Genomic DNA, 17,025 nt, shown 5'->3' on the forward strand with positions numbered 1-17,025 from the left:
ATTATGTCATGGCAGTGTCCATCCATCTGTCTGTCCGTCCGTCCGTCCGTCTGTCCCAGGAAGGGTACTCACCTTCTGAAATCAACTCCTCTCTTAATTTTTGGACTAATTTCACAAAACTTGGCAGGATTCTTTGTTATATATTGGTAATACACATATTGCAATTTTGTTCAATTCAGTTGCATTTTACCAGAGTTATGGTACAGTTGCCAGTGGTGGATATTGTGCTCTCCAAGCACTTGTTTGTGATTTCATAGTTTTGATGTCTTCAGTATTGTTGTACAATATAGAAAATAGTCAGAATACAGAAAAACCTGTGAATGAGTAGAGTATGGGTGTACAAACTTTCAGCTGGGACTGTAACTATATATTAGGCATAATTAATTAAACAGTGTTGCATGTTTAATGCTTTCTCCTATCCACATGAGCACTCTATTTCAGTATGTTTATAAAGCTCCATGATACTCTTGGCCTTTTGCATAGTGATGGATTGGCGTTCCATCCAGGGTGTATTCCCGCCTCACTCCCAGGGTCCCACTGCAACCCAGACCAGGATAAAGCACTTCCTGAAGATGACTCAAAGAATGAATCAGCCAATGAATCAATTCATACATTACAATTTATACAGTCTAATAATGATTGTATTTTCTGAAATGTGGCTTAATATTGACAGTCGAAGAAATGTAACATGCCCTGGATAATATGAGATCACTCGTGTAACCGTGATTTAGCAGCAGCTACCTGTAGTTGAGCGCGCAAACACAGAGCCTTGTTGATTTAAAGGTCCCATGGCATGGTGGTTTGTTGATGCTTTAAACGGGCTCGTGGAGGTTTCCGGATGTTATATCCGCAGCCTTTCTCGAAATGAACCCTCGGCACGTAGATATAGCCTCCTGGGAGAAAGCCCCATTTCAGCGCTTTTCCCAGTGTGTCGTTTTGCTAATGAGAAGCAGGAGGCGGGGAAGGGTAGAGGGTGGGGGCGGGTCTTATCATTAATATTCATGACATGTAAACGTGTTACCTCTGATTGGCTAACAGCACTGTGACGCTACCTCCAGTGGGTCAGAACAAGTGGATGTGGGTGTCTTACTATGGCGAGAGAGAAGGAACAAACTGCGAAGGGAAAAATACCGCGCGCTGACGTCATTAAGGTGCGACGCGAGGAAATAAAATAAATTCAACAAATGTTTGGGTTTTTACTGAACAAACAAACAAATAAAATGAACGAGTGACTTAAAAAAAAGAATGTGGGTGTCTTTGTAAAAACTGTTTTGATTGGCTATTATAACAGAGCATGCTGCATGCTTTTTGGTTTTGTAGCGCAGAGTACCTGGCTAACTGCAGGAAGCGGTTAGCTGCACAGCTAATGTAGCCATTGCAAGGCTAACGTGGTACCGATTTTAAAACACGGCAAAACATAAGCTCATAAGTTACAGTCAATTTCCAGACTAAACTCAGTTTAACAGAGCATGCTGCATGCTTTTTGGTTTTGTAGCGCAGAGTACCTGGCTAACTGCAGGAAGCGGTTAGCTGCACAGCTAATGTAGCCATTGCAAGGCTAACGTGGCACCGATTTTAAAACACGGCAAAACGACTTAACAGTTATACACTTACTTGTTCGCTGTTTGTGGCTGATGCGGCAGGGATGCTTGGTACGGACCCAGGCTTCAGTGACAGTTGATGTGCAAAACCTGCCCTGTACTGTCCCAAGTTGTGGAAACATTCATCAGGAAAATGCTTCCGACAAACATACACTGTCTTAGGTAGACTCGACGGCGTATTATTGGAGTAAATAAAATTAAGCCACTGCGTCTTCAGGGGCTCTCCCGTCGGCAGTAAAAACAGACTCCTTTCTGTGTTGTCACATCCATGTACAGCGCAACTTCCATGTTTGGTGGCAACTTTTGAGCTGGGCGGGCAATCCATACAGTGGGTGGGAATCCAGAGGGGGGGCGTGGGGATCATCTCCCTTGCTGACGTAGGCAAGGGAAGAGCTTATCAACGCGCCGTTTTGACGCGCCATTCTCAAATGTTGGGCATAGTTTGGTTTACACATTATGAAATTTCTAGCCACTGGGGTGACTTAAGAAGGTCAGAGGAACTCATTTTAACGTTAAAAAACCTCAGAAAGTGAAAATTTCATGCCATGGGACCTTTAACCCAAATATTGCTAAAGAACCGCAAACAGCATAGCGTAGACACCTTGTATTATAAATGTTCAGTGAAAGCACTTTCTGTTTTTTTTCCATTTCATAACAGAGTAAAGATGGGAAGACGCCCCTCCACATGGCCGCCATTCACGGCAGGTTCTCCAGATCTCAGGCTGTCATTCAGAGCGGTGAGTCTGGATACGTTTTCTTTCTTTTCTTCGGTCCTGTTCACGGAGTGTATGAACTGAGCTGGATTGTGTATCAACAGGAGCGGAGATTGATTCTGAAGATAAGAATGGAAACTCACCTCTGCACATAGCAGCTCGATATGGCCACGAGCTCCTCATCAACACCCTCATCAGCAACGGTGCTGACGTAGCCAAGTGAGTGTGACACTGTCATTGACCCTGCAAACCAGCGGTGGACAAAGTACCCAACTTCATCACTGAAGTCAAAGTACAGATCCTGCTGGTTAAATGTTGCTCTGATACAAGTGAAAGTTGTCCAGTCAAATTTTTACTTAAGTTAAAGTACTGAAGTACTTGCTTTTAAAAATACTTAAGTATTAAAAGTATGTTTTCTGTCAATGCATCGTTGTATTATTGCCACAACGCTTACAAAACCTAACGCCGTTACCAAAGACAGAAATGTGAATTCACAAAATGAACGCATGCTGTGCCATCATTGTGGTTTAACGTTAGGCTAGCAAGTCAGTAAAGCTCCACCTGACATGCTAGCAAACTCTTTTCAAACTCGAAATCATATTGGGTAGCTAACGCTACTAGAAAAGAAAGATTTCTACATTCTGTTTATTTGGCAAGATTATGCTAAAACATATTTCTGAAAGGACTTCAGATAAGTTAACGTTATTCGTGTTAGCGTAACCCCGTTTTTACATGCTAACTAACAGTGTCCAAGTTAACTAGCTATGTGTAAACGTTAGCCGTGGACAAGGCGATGGCAACTTGGTGGGCAAATCCACAGAAAGTCATTTGACTAACCAGACTGCATAGCTATTGTAGCGTTATCGCTAGCTCTAAAAGCACACACAACTTCTTTGCAAGCTTTCTCTTGGAATAAAACGTTTATCTACCTCAATATGCTTCCACAGGTTGGACGGCGAGTTTTTGTAGGCCGTGATGTGGTTCGTTTTTGACAAACATTTAAAATGAAACGAATCTTTAATCCTTTTGGAAAACTGAAACACGGGTTCTAGGTATGGCCCTGAGTGCGTGCATTCTCCAGATGAACCGCCTCCTTCCATTCTGCCATCAACTGATCGTGTTCAAATAATGCTGCAGAGAAAGAATTGAACTTGATTTTATACGGTCTGTAGATGTGACGTGACCCTAGTGATTACTGACGGGCTGTCTCAGTGTCACCTGCGAAAAAACTAATCACGTTTTAGGAAGAAAAAAAAACATCCACTTTCAAATCTGCTTCATAGTAACGAGTAACAAGGACCTTGATAGAAATGTAGCGGAGTGAAAAGTACAATATTTGCCTTTCAAATGTAGTGAAGTTAAAGTCATAAGTTTCCAAAAAAAAAAAACCTCAAGTAAAGTACAGATACTCAGTGTACTTAAGTACAGTACTTAAGTAAGTGTACTTCGTTACTGTCCACCTCTGTTGAAAAGACACTGAAGCTGATTTGACTTGGGAGGGTCTTGTTTCTCCAGAAAGACTGCCTAGTTTGGTATCGTCTCGACCTGCTCACGGTCCCACAGTTCCCTGGGATGAAGTGGGATTTAAATTGAACAAACAGGCACAAGGTTTAGCTTAATGTTCTGCTCAGGGTGTACGTGGAGACGAGAATAGCCAGACTGGCACAAACTGACAGCAGTAACTCAAACACTCCTTTACAACCATGGTGAACAGAAAAGCATCTCGGAACACACGACATGCCGAACATTGACAGGGATGGGCTATAACAGCACAAGACCACACTCGTGTCATCCAGCAACAGGAATCTGAGGCTTTAGTGTGCACAGACTCTCAGAAACTGGATAGATTCAACTTGTTTGTTCTGTGATGCGTTCCTCTTCACCACAGTGGTCACGCGTGGTTATTTGAGTTACCGTAGTATTCAGTCAGCTCAAATTAGTGCTGATCATTTTTCCATTGCACTGCTTCCACATCATGATTGGCTGATTTGTGTATATGTGCATGAGCAGGTGTACAGGTGACCCTTTTACACCGTTCAGAGAGTGTACTGTGTAGATGACTTGCAATCATGTGATCAAAATGTGCTACGTCGTGAGCGTCCGCCATGATGGTGGATCTACAAAGCAACTAGGACGGCAGCCGCTGAAAGCGTGTCTGTAAACCAGTGTTTCCCAACCTTTCTTGAGCCACGGCACATATTTTACATTCGAAAAATCCCACGGCACACCACCAAACAAAAATGTCACAAAAAGTATATATAATGAAATATAGTGATCATCTAGTCTCAATTTACTCACAATTTACTTACTCGGTGTGAAACCTGGGCCTGTTTAGTTGAACACAAAGCTGATATACTCGCAGGAATTGAAGAAAGACACACACAAAGATCTTCCTCAACAGCTCTGAGTCACTCTCCTTTTTTAGTTTTTATAGCAGTCACACTTGAAAAGCCCAGCTCGCATAGATAGGTTGTGGAAAATCACTTTTTTTTTTTTTTTGCTTTCTTCTGACCTCTACTCATACTAGGGCCTTCATCTGGGTCAGAATTTTCTCCAGGACCCAGTTTGGATTGTTTACTTTTTCTTTTCAAATATTTATCCATCGCGATCACCGCTGTCACACCCCGAAGCATTACTAATTCTATTGTTTGAGTGGCAACAGGTAGATACACAGGTTAATTAGCTACCTGCTGCCATCTAGTGGAAGAATATTTAATTGTTCTGCCTGTCACGATACGTCGCTGGCATAGACGAACGAAGACAAATTATTTGCAGTAAATAAATAATAATTTTCAGAACAATTAAGTGAAATTGGATAATTTCCCACAGTACACCTGATGATCTCTCACGGCACACTAATGTGCCACGGCACAGTGGTTGGGAATCACTGATGTAAACAATGCTGAATTTTCTCAGTATTACCACGATTTGAACGGTCGAGTGAAGATTCGATACAAAGAGAAGATAGATATGTGTAGTTTTGACCCATATTATTAAAAAAAAGTCAGACTTTTCTGAAGATAAGACGCTTCTACTGACCATCGAGTACCCAGATATCGCGTTCTACGTATCTGGTTCAGCTGCCGAAGAATCAAGTCTGACCTTGGACGAAACAGCCCATGTTCTGAGCGGGTGCCCAGTCTGGATTGTTTCTATCGTATAATTTTGCAGGCGCTTGTAGAAGCGAAATGGTAATACACGTGTTAAAGTGAATGATGACAAGAGAGAACGCTCATTTTATAGCAAAATTCTAGCAACACGAAATAAAATTCTTCCATGATATTATCGAGAAAGCTTTTGAATCTCACCTGAGTTAAAATGATCACTGCAAACACGAGCTGTTTTTGGTTTTACCTCTGTTAGATCAGCCCTGCCGATGTTGTTCAGCCGTGCTCGTCTCCTCTCCGTACTAAACCTCAGAGTTTCCTCGCTCTCTTTCCGATTACAGACAGAATTCGAAAAAATCGGAACGTGCCACGGTCTCGAGTACTATTGTGACCGCAACCATATACAGCACAAAGATATGGCAGAGCTAAAAGAACGCTTAAAGCAGTGGAAAAACAAAGAGAGTCGCGCACGCGTGGCTGTTTTCTATGGAACATCGCTTAACCCTGCGTTTGTATATCCACCAACATGGCCGACATCCGGGTTTCTGTTTTGCTTTGACGTCGCTTGCAAGTCAAGGGATGCTGGAGCAAAAAAAGAATTTAGGAGCACATGATTTTTTTTTTTTTTTGGTCATTTACTCCCACCTCAATTATTTTTTATGACATTTCTTCGAGCCTGCTTTCTTCTTCTACTATTTCTTTTTTGTCTTCTTCTAATGCTTCTGCTACTACAACTATTATTAAGTACCTCACCTGTTACGGAGTAAGCGAACATTTTTTTTAAAACATTTTTTTTGTTAATGATGTTACGGGAGGGCGGCATGGTGGTGTAGTGGTTAGCGCTGTCGCCTCACAGCAAGAAGGTCTGGGTTCGAGCCCCATGGCCGGCGGGAGCCTTTCTGTGCGGAGTTTGCATGTTCTCCCCGTGTCCGCGTGGGTTTCCTCCGGGTGCTCCGGTTTCCCCCACAGTCCAAAGACATGCAGGTTAGGTTAACTGGTGACTCTAAATTGAGCGTAGGTGTGAATGTGAGTGTGAATGGTTGTCTGTGTCTATGTGTCAGCCCTGTGATGACCTGGCGACTTGTCCAGGGTGTACCCCGCCTTTCGCCCGTAGTCAGCTGGGATAGGCTCCAGCTTGCCTGCAACCCTGTAGAAGGACAAAGTGGCTACAGATAATGAGATGAGATGAGATCTTCCTTCATATTCTTCATAAGTGCTACCGGGCGAGGTTGGTTTTGCCTGGCAACACTTGTTACTACTGCTGCTACTTTTACTCCCACTATTACTACTTCTGCTACTTCTTTTAGTTTTTCTACTGCTACTATTAATCGTACTATTACTACAGCTACTTCTTTTACTACTTCTACTACTAGTACTACTATGAGGGTAAGTCAGAAAGTTCTAAGACAAATTGAAAAAAATCTTTATTTATGAAAATAACAAAGCTATTTCTCTACATATCCTCCATTTAAGTCTAAACACTTCTGCAAGCGATGTTTCCATCGGAGAATTCCTTCTTTGTATTCCTTTTTTTTTTATTCTTTTGAATTCCTTTTGAAATTATAACATCTGTCTTAGAACTTTTTGACTTACCCTCGTACTACTACTGCTACTACTAGTACGACTTTTTACTTCTTCTGCTGCTAATATTACTACTACTTTTCCTTCTTCTACTGTTGATACTAATACTACTACTTGTACTTCTACATCTTTTCCTTATTTTATTATTTCTTCTATCTGTTTAAAAACATGAGCAAAAAAAAAATTTTTTTCCTTCCCACTCATATTTTTCATCACTATTTTATCACTTCTTCTGTTACTTCTCTCTCTCTTTCTCTTTTATTTATATATATATATATATATATATATATATATATATATATATATATATTTCTATTTACGCCATATATGACTAGATTGAGTGGAATAACTGTTTTATTCTATCCACATTCACTGGATTTTGAGAAACAGCACTGTTATTTTTTGAAAATCCGATAAATAACTTTCTACAAAACGTCTGACAAAATTGTTTCCGCTTGGAATGTAAACAAACCGGCGAAATGACCGTAGCAATTTATGAAAAATGCGATAATTCTTGAAAAAAAAAAAGGTACATTCTTACCATCAAATACTTTTATCCCATATTTTTTCATTTGTATTTTTGGGGTTTTGTTTTCAAGTGGAGTTTTTATTTCGTCCTCGGTTGGTTCAGGAACACGCTCCTCCATTTTGTTGTTCTCTACTCACAGTATACATAGTTTTCACATGACATCACAGAGTCGGGGATTCCCTAGTGGCGGCCATCTTGCGGGTCAAGCTGACCGTACGGGTCACTGAGCACACATTGTAACGCGCGAGTACAAAGTCTTCAAAAGAACCCAAGCAGGCTATTTAAAGCTAGCAATGGTGCACACCTGTTGTATTTACGGCTGTCGTAATAGGTCAGATGATGACGTCAAGCGGAGCTTTTATGGAATTCCCACTGTACGGGAGCACGAAGGCGAGCAAACAAAGAAACTCAGCATACAAAGGAGAAATCTATGGCTTGTGAGAATCAACCGCAAGGATTATCAGCCTTCCAAACACAGCAAAGTCTGCTCCGATCATTTTATAAGTGGTAAGTTGTTTAAATAAACAATCAATTGTGTTTGTTTGTTTTTGGAAACCAAAACATCGTGTAAACAATCTCTGGAGAATGCCTAACTGGAACCGCTGAGTGTACGTTTACATTGTAATGTACACTTAATATCGCTCAGTACAAGGCGGCAAACATATGATTATTACTGGCCTATAAATTGTCATATTTATCATAACACACAAAATGTAACAAGCCTACATACCAGTTAATTATATTACAAAGTTTATACTGACATGGTACTGTAATACCACTAATGGATGTAAAATTTGTCTTAAATCAACTCGATATTATACACACACACATATTTATATGCAGTGTTGAGAGCTCTAAAATTCCAATGTTTACATACCTTGGCTGTAATTAGGACACGACTGTCACTTGTTTTTATACGGTGGACTTCGCGGACCCAGCCACAGACTAAATAATTGTATGACTCCAGCGACTTGTATGCTTTGAGGTCGTCAAGTGTGTAGGCGCTTTTACTATTCACGAAATAGTTCACAATATCAGGGTGCGATATGGATGGCAGCCCTGCATAGTCACTTGAAAATGCATCTTTGTCCACTTCGTAGGGGTCAATTCCCCCAATGAAGGCCAGTTTGGCTGCATACCGTTGTCGTGAGATGTCATCTAATGTATCTATATACTTCTGTTTGCTTGACTTTGCCAACATTGATCTTTATTTTAGAAAACTGACTATATAATTTCATAAATTCGTCCGAGATAACGTAGCCGGTAATGGCGATGGTCCGTTTTGTTTGCCCCACAAGATGGCGGCTGGAGGGCGTTCCCCGGAATGCCGTGACGTCATTGAAAACTATCTATATGAGCTGATATCCTAGTAGTGGAGTAGCCAATCAGAGCGTGCGATTGCTCATATCCAGTGAATGTGGATAGAATAACTACTAATACTACTGCTATTTCTTTTACTACTTCTGCTGCTACTAATTACTGCTAATACTTCAACATCATCTCGTATTTCTACATCTTTTACTTCTTTTATTATTCCTTCTGTCTATTAAAAACATACGAATGCAAACATTTTTTTTCCTTTTTCCTCCGCGCTCATATTTTTCATCACCATTTTATTTCTTCTTCTTCTATTTCTGCTATTCCTTCTCTCTATCATTGCTTTCTTGCTTTTCTTTAATTTCTTACATTACAGCTGGCCCGATTATCAGAGCTACCGTTATATAAAATGAATCAACACCTTCTGACCAAATAGAGCCCTATGGTGAGTAATGTTCTCAGGCAGAAATGAATTGTCTCGTCTTCCATGCAGGCGGGGGATCCACGGCATGTTTCCTCTTCACCTTGCTGCACTAAGTGGCTTCTCTGACTGCTGCCGGAAGCTTCTCTCCTCTGGTGAGTCTGATCTCTCCAGTGCACAGGAGATGTAGATAGTGTGAGCTGGTGTACGTGTTATTCAGGCCTTATAATACACAGTACTGTGCACCAGTCTTAGGCACATATAAAGAAATGCTGGAGACCAAAAATGGCTTAAAAATAATGGAATGAAATGTTTCAACGTAAAAAAAAATACTGTAAGCAGTAAGCCATAATAAAGGAAGCAAAGTCAATATTTGGTGTGAGATGACCCTTTGGTTTAAAAAAAAAAAAGTCTGAGGTCCAGTGAGTGCAGTTTGATAAGGAACTGAGCTGTAGGTTTTACTGAGCATCTTACAGAACCAGCCACAGTTCTTCTGGACACTTTGATAGTCACACTTCTTCATTTTGCACCAAAACCCAGCAGCCTTTATGGTTTTTTGTTTTAATCTGAAAAGTGCTCTCTTATGGAATATGCTGCTCAGATACGAACTTTTTTTTTTTCCTGTAACATTTAATTTTGTGCTGGAAAACGAACGTTTGGACTCTAAAATGTTTTTGTCCTGACTCGATAATTATATTACATTTCAGGCATTTAGCAGACGCTCTTATCCAGAGCAGCCTGGGGAGCAGTTGGGGGTTAGGTGCATTGCTCAAGGGCACTTCATCCGTTCCTGCTGGTCCAGGGAATCGAACTGGTGACCTTTTTGGTCCCAAAGCTGCTTCTCTAACCATTAGGCTTAGCCTAGTAAACTAGACCCACCCGCCTAGCGGCCAAAAATATTTTTGCCTAGCGAGTGGGTCTAGCCTCGCACCATATAAACAAAACACCCCGGGCATCAAATCGTGCCCGCCAATCACAACGCAAGGTTTTTGTTTGGATTCTTTGGGCGGGCTTTTGCAGGATGATGACAAAGCTGCGCGACGCTGGAGAAAGCACAACAGGAAAGATGGCTACCGCTAGTGAACAGCGTGCGTTTGACTCCGCTTTGGAATCAGTTTTAGAAGAATTAAACTTGGAGTTTTCGTTGAAACATGATCAGGAAGAGGCTCTCCGCTCATTCCTTTTCAAGAAGGACGTTTTCGCTGTTTTGCCGACCGGCTATGGCAAAAGTCTGATCTACCAGCTGGCTCCGCTCGTAGCCAAAAGGATGGGGCTAGTTTGTGCAGTACGAAGAATTAATAAACAGCTTTGAAACATTACTTTTTGATCGTTTCTTATTTTCCCGTTATTTTAAATTTAAGGGAAATTATTTCACCAAACACCACTAAATAAAAACTCTCAAAAACAGTTTAAGCAAACCCTTGAAAAACACTTGGAAAAAAAATGAGTGTATGTGGTACAGACTCCAAACTTGTGGTCATTATCTCCAAACTTCTTAATATCTAGAACCTGTTTATTAATTAATACGCATTTTGGAAAATTATTTATTTCAAGGCCTCCCCCACTGCTTTCTGTCGCTCTGACTACGTCACAGTCACTGTTGCGCTGATTGGTCAGAGCGTTGGCCTATAGACCCTTTTCAGTCACTTGACCTTCGTAAACGCGACCGCCATTTTGGACATGTAGTGGACTTCGGCTCGAATCGGTTTGAATGCGAGGAAGGCGACAAACATAAAAGAAAAAGGAGCGAGATGCAGAAAACTGTATTTACTAGTTTACTGTAATTATGATCTGACAGCTATTTACACCGGATCCAGTGTAAATAGCTGCCGGAGCCAACGTCCGAGCTTGCCGGAGCGTGCTCCGGCCGGCCGCGAGCTAGCACGCTCCGGAACCTCGGACGTTGGCTCCGGCAGCTATTTACACTGGATCCGGTGTAAATAGCTGCCAGATCATAATTACAGTAAACTAGAATGGAATGTTAACAGCAATGTAATGCCTTTTCTGGCTAATTTTATTCGTCTTACCTCCAACAAAGTGGTCACTACACAAGCGCTGGTATGCCGCTATCCATCTTCTCCGTCGGTCAGCATCTACCGGGATCCGATAAAATGATAACCCTTGCCTTGTTTGTTGATGGTTACTACATCCAGGTGCACAACAATATAGTGGCATGATGGAAGTCTTGCTGAAAATAAACACTTTCTTTGCTGCCGTTCCTCAATGTTGGCTGTGGTAAACTACTGGTAGTACATGTCCAAAATGGCGGCCGCGTTTGTCATGACGTCACGTGAAAAGGGTCCATACGCACAGAGACAGTTTGAAAGACAGCGGTTTGTTCCACCCCCACCCTTCAGAAATGTCTACGAGCGAGGCCAGACTAAATCTTCACATTTAGTCTGGCTTGCCAGGCTACATTAGGCTATGATTATAGAAGTCATAAAGTTTGTATGAAAAAACAGTAGGGTGCTTAACACTTTTACATCGTACTGTGTTTGTGTACTGTTTGTATTTCCAGCTCTTGTTGACTTGTGTGTTGGTTCAGGTTTTGACGTCGACGCGCCTGACGACTTTGGCAGGACGTGTTTACACGCAGCCGCAGCAGGAGGGTGAGTCCAGCCAAGCCGTACTCTGATTGTTTTGTTTGTATCATGAGCTGCTCAATGAGGCCTTTGTGTCTCTTATGTAGCGCTCTAATGAATTCAGAGTGGTGGAAATTTAAATCACCACGACTCTCTGACTCATGCAGAAATCTCGACTGTTTAAATCTGCTGCTCAACACTGGAGCTGACTTCAACAGGAAGGACCGGTTCGGAAGGTGAGTTTTGGGGTGAGGTGTGTTCACTAGCAGCACCACTTGTCTTCCAATTCTGAGAGCATCGTATAAAAGCTGTCATTTCCATTAATGTAATTCTATTAACGTGTGTGTTTTCAGGACGCCACTGCACTACGCGGCAGCTAACTGTAATTATCAGTGCCTGTTTGCACTAGTGGGCTCAGGGGCCAGTGTGAACGACACGGACATGAGAGGCTGCAGTCCTCTGCACTACACTGCTGCCTCAGACACCGACGCCAAGTAAGGACACGTGTACACGTATACCAGTGTCGTAGCCGAGTCACTAAACCTCGAGTCCGAGTCCAGTCTCGAGCCCCCCAGTGTTCATGTCCAAGTCATTTCAAGAAAATTTCGAGTCGAGTCCATTATTGATTCGCACCATTTGACGGTGGCTGTTTTAACGCCATTAACGTTAGTTTGTTCCTGAAAATGACGTATGAACCAGGGATGTTAACTGATGACCGTTTGACCGATGGTTGACCAAATCAACGTCAAACGGTTAATTTTTTTTTGGTTGTCGGTTAAAAAAAAAAATCAATCGTTTTGAAGCTGCCGATTTTGGAGCGGAGAACCTGGAATTCTGTGTTGTAAACGCTTGGGGCAGTGTAAGGACGACAGCTGACAAATCAGAAACACCCATTCAGTCATGTCCCACCCTCCCGCCCCAGTTGAAGACAGCTGCCACTTGGTGAAAGAAAAGTGTAGACACAGGCTTTTTAGCTTACAAATTAATATACAGGAATGCAAACGGCGCACCTTTTGGCGGATGCCGCCTTTTTCACGGCTGAATCGCGCAGATCCGATTTTTTTTTTTGGGGGGGGGGGGCGTTGGAGTGTCTGATTATAATTTCATCAAAGTAAATTCTGTATATAAGCAAATGCCGTTACAGTCCATGAAACATAGGAAGTATGAGAAGAAAACAGTAAATCAGAAAGCTGCGCACGTTTGCGCGGAAGCTGCGCAAATGTGCGCAGCTTTCTGATTTACTGTTTTCTTCTCATACTTCCTATGTTTCATGGACTGTAATGGCATTTGCTTATTTAGTAATTTTAATACAGAATTTACTCTGATGAAATTATTCAGACACTCCAACGCCCCCCCAAAAAAAAAAAAAATCGGATCTGCACGATTCAGCCGTGAAAAAGGCGGCATCCGCGAAAAGGCGCGCCGTTTGCATCAACTCATAGGTTAACCGACTTTAACCGGCTAATGAGGCTCAGTGGTCGGTCAAGATTTTTTTTAGTTTTCGCCATCCCTAGTATGAACAAGTGAATGTGCTTCTCTTTATCAGGGAGTGTGAAGTATTCGGTCAGAGATGCAGAAGGTGTGTTTATTAATGCAAGTGAAGACACGTAAACAATCCAGAACGGCAGGCAAAATCGTAAAACGGTGAAACAGGCAACAGGTCGAGCGAGACACAAACAGGCTATCGCAGAATCAAAGACGAGAAACAGGAAATCAGGGATCAGGAAACCAAACAAGGAAAAAGGGTCGGTAATGTGTCAGCAACGCAGCTCAGTACTTCGCAAAGTAAAGCCAGAATCTCACTGGGCTGTGACAGCTTGTGACAAATTGCAAACGTCATTCGCGAGAGAGTTTCAAAAGTGTCTTGAAACATTCGCGGGGCTTCTCAATTTCCTCGCATGAGTCGCAAAGTGTCGCTCCTTCGTCGCTGAAATTTTTAACATGTTCAGAAAATTCGCGCGACAAAATTTCTCTCAAAATTGCCGCAAATGCGTCGCTGGTGTCGCAAAGCCGTCACGAACCCTTCTCAAGACGGTTTCCGTGAGACAGGAAGTGCGAGTGTTTCTCACTGGGCTGCGACAGCCTGCGACTAGTTGGAGACACAACAATTGCGGTAAAATATGCGAATATCATTTCGGTGTGATTCCAAGTGAAAATTCGCATATTTTATTGCAATTATTGTGTCTCCAACTAGTCGCAGGCTGTCGCAGCCCAGTGAGATACTACCCTAAAGCCTAGGTCACAACCGGACATACGATTTTTTGGCCGTGCGATTTTTGGCGTTTCCCAAATCGCTGCGTTTTTTTTGTTTATGGAGAAAGACGCACGTTGGCCGTAAGTTTGCCTTGCAACCTGAAAAAAAACGTAAGCGCCCGTAGAGTTTGTTTGACATGACAAAGAACCTCTGCGGCTCGAAAATCAGCACGTCGCACGCGCGCCCTCCGTGCGTTTCTTGCGTTTTTTGCACGTAGACCGGCCGTAGGAGCACGTACGGCCGGTTGTGACCGAAGGCTTAAGTGTGTTTTCACCGTTTTGATATCTGCGCACTGATTGCACCTTAATCCTGTGCAGGTGCGAGTCGTTTACGGCGCGTGCGAGAGTCCTCTTGGCATGCATGTTGTCTGGAACGCACCCGAGAGTCTGTCTGATGCACACGCGCACAGGTGTGGCACTCTTGCACAAAATTAGGACAAAAATGAATGTAGATATAAATATCTCGTGCTAAATTATTACGGCATGTTACAAAAAATAAAGAACACATCCGAGTCTCCAATTTACGAGTCCGAGTCATCAGTTCTCAAGTCCAAGTCAAGTCACGAGCCCTTAAAATTAGGGCATGAGTCGGACTCGAGTCCAAGTTCTAGACTTGAGTATTACTTCTGCCTGTGCTTCAACCTTTAATACACTCTGTCCTTCCTCAACGATCCTCAACCTAATTTAACATTTGTCTCTTTAATCCATTGTTCACGATGTATGAATATCGCTCATAAGAGGAAATATTGATGGAAAGCAATGACAATGAAAATGTATTAGAGGAAAAAAAAATCACAAGGAAGCTATTATCTCTAAAGTAATCCGATCAGCGCCGCCCTCAGTAACGCATGATTTCATTACGATGCAGGCGGTGGGAGGAAATCAGCAGCCTGACATTCAGAGTTACACATTGCACGTTTTGTCATGATAAACGTGTCCGGTTTGAGAAGCGACTTGTTTTGTATTGTGTATTTATTTTGGTAGCCTGCATGAACTTTTTTCCCTCCATTATGATGCCTTTACTTATTGAAACCTTCATAAAATATCATTACATCTGTTTATAATCTAGTTGAATTATATTATTTTATTAATTATTAGTTGATCTCATGTTCTTGTGTTTTACCTTTAGTCGCCTAACTAAGGGTGGGTGATATGACAAAAAAATTATGATTCTCTGAGGTGTTTATTTAATACAAGATATGGATCACAGTATATATGTTTTTCTGAAATTTTTTTTATGATGATGCTTTAATTTAATGCCGGCCAAAGATTATATTTTGGGTATTTAAAAAAAATATTCTTAATTTAAAAAAAAAAAAATTATATTTAACGGGCGGCACGGTGGTGTAGTGGTTAGCGCTGTCACCTCACAGCAAGAAGGTCCGGGTTCGAGCCCCGGGGCCGGCGAAGGCCTTTCTGTGCGGAGTTTGCATGTTCTCCCCGTGTCCGCGTGGGTTTCCTCCGGGTGCTCCGGTTTCCCCCACAGTCCAAAGACATGCAGGTTAGGTTAACTGGTGACTCTAAATTGACTGTAGGTGTGAATGTGAGTGTGAATGGTTGTCTGTGTCTATGTGTCAGCCCTGTGATGACCTGGCGACTTGTCCAGGGTGTACCCTGCCTTTCGCCCATAGTCAGCTGGGATAGGCTCCAGCTCGCCTGCGACCCTGTAGAACAGGATAAAGCGGCTAGAGATAATGAGATGAGATATTATATTTAACACTGAAAAGGAGGGAAATAAAATGTAAAAAATATATATATTTTACAATTAAATTTTTTTTTGTACTTTTTAAAAATATTTGAAATTGAAAAAACAAACAAAAATATCCACAATATCTGAGAAAAGTCAAGTTTATTTGTATCGCGCTTTTAACAATAAACACTGTCGCAAAGCAGCTTTACAGAATTTGAACGACTTAAAACATGAGCTAATTTGATCCCTAATCTATCCCCAATGAGCAAGCCTGTGGCGACGGTGGCAAGGAAAAACTCCCTCAGACGACATGAGGAAGAAACCTCGAGAGGAACCAGACTCAAAAGGGAACCCATCCTCATTTGGGCAACAACAGACAGCATGACTATAACATTAACAGTTTTAACATGAAGTCAGTTTCGTTGCTGCTGTAAACCCCCCACTGACAAAGTGTATCGTGACGTAATTTATGATGATGTCAGTATCAGATAATCCTATCACTCAGGTCTACTGCTAACAAGGTTCTTGAAATAGAAGTTTCCAAACATTTTTTGCTAAACAATCCTTGTGTTGCTCGATCTACAGTCGAAAAGTGTTCGGAATAGAGAACTGTCGTTTATGGCATGCTTTATTTTCACCAGCCGCTTATTAGAGGTGCTCATGTTCTGTGGCTGCATCTGAAATGGTATTTTATGGGGCACAAAGCGCAGTGCAACAGGAAACCATTTGAGATTTCTGCCTGAAAAGAAGTTAAAGATGACAGATTTGGATCCTGAGTCGCCAGATGGCTAAAAATTGAGTGAAATTTCAGCAGCAAGAAAGCTGCGAGTGAACAAACACAAACAAGTCTGAAGGTTTATGGTAATCATGATGAGGAGGAGGAGGAGGAGGAGGATAACTCAACTCATCTCATCTCATTATCTGTAGCCGCTTTATCCTGTTCTACAGGGTTGCAGGCAAGCTGGAGCCTATCCCAGCTGACTACGGGTGAAAGGCGGGGTACACCCTGGACAAGTCGCCAGGTCATCACAGGGCTGACACATAGACACAGACAACCATTCACACTCACATTCACACCTACGGTCAATTTAGAGTCACCAGTTAACCTAACCTGCATGTCTTTGGACTGTGGGGGAAACCGGAGCACCCGGAGGAAACCCACGCGGACACGGGGAGAACATGCAAACTCCACACAGAAAGGCCCTCGCCGGCCACGGGGCTCGGACCCGGA

General features: G+C 42.3%; 1 protein-coding gene across 2 annotated transcripts in view; it reads left to right on the forward strand.

Moving 5' to 3' along the window:
- Positions 1-17,025, forward strand: part of LOC132900497 (serine/threonine-protein phosphatase 6 regulatory ankyrin repeat subunit A-like) — a 195,131-nt gene that overhangs the window by 130,752 nt on the left and 47,354 nt on the right. For both annotated transcript variants that reach the window (XM_060942622.1, XM_060942621.1), the window contains exons 9-14: positions 2,260-2,338; positions 2,419-2,533; positions 9,342-9,424; positions 11,815-11,878; positions 12,019-12,087; positions 12,205-12,345. In XM_060942622.1, the coding sequence (XP_060798605.1) occupies positions 2,260-2,338; positions 2,419-2,533; positions 9,342-9,424; positions 11,815-11,878; positions 12,019-12,087; positions 12,205-12,345 (551 nt within the window). The remainder of the gene's footprint in view (positions 1-2,259; positions 2,339-2,418; positions 2,534-9,341; positions 9,425-11,814; positions 11,879-12,018; positions 12,088-12,204; positions 12,346-17,025) is intronic.

Source organism: Neoarius graeffei, chromosome 16, assembly GCF_027579695.1.
Source record: "Neoarius graeffei isolate fNeoGra1 chromosome 16, fNeoGra1.pri, whole genome shotgun sequence".
Classification (NCBI taxonomy): Eukaryota; Metazoa; Chordata; class Actinopteri; order Siluriformes; family Ariidae; genus Neoarius; species Neoarius graeffei.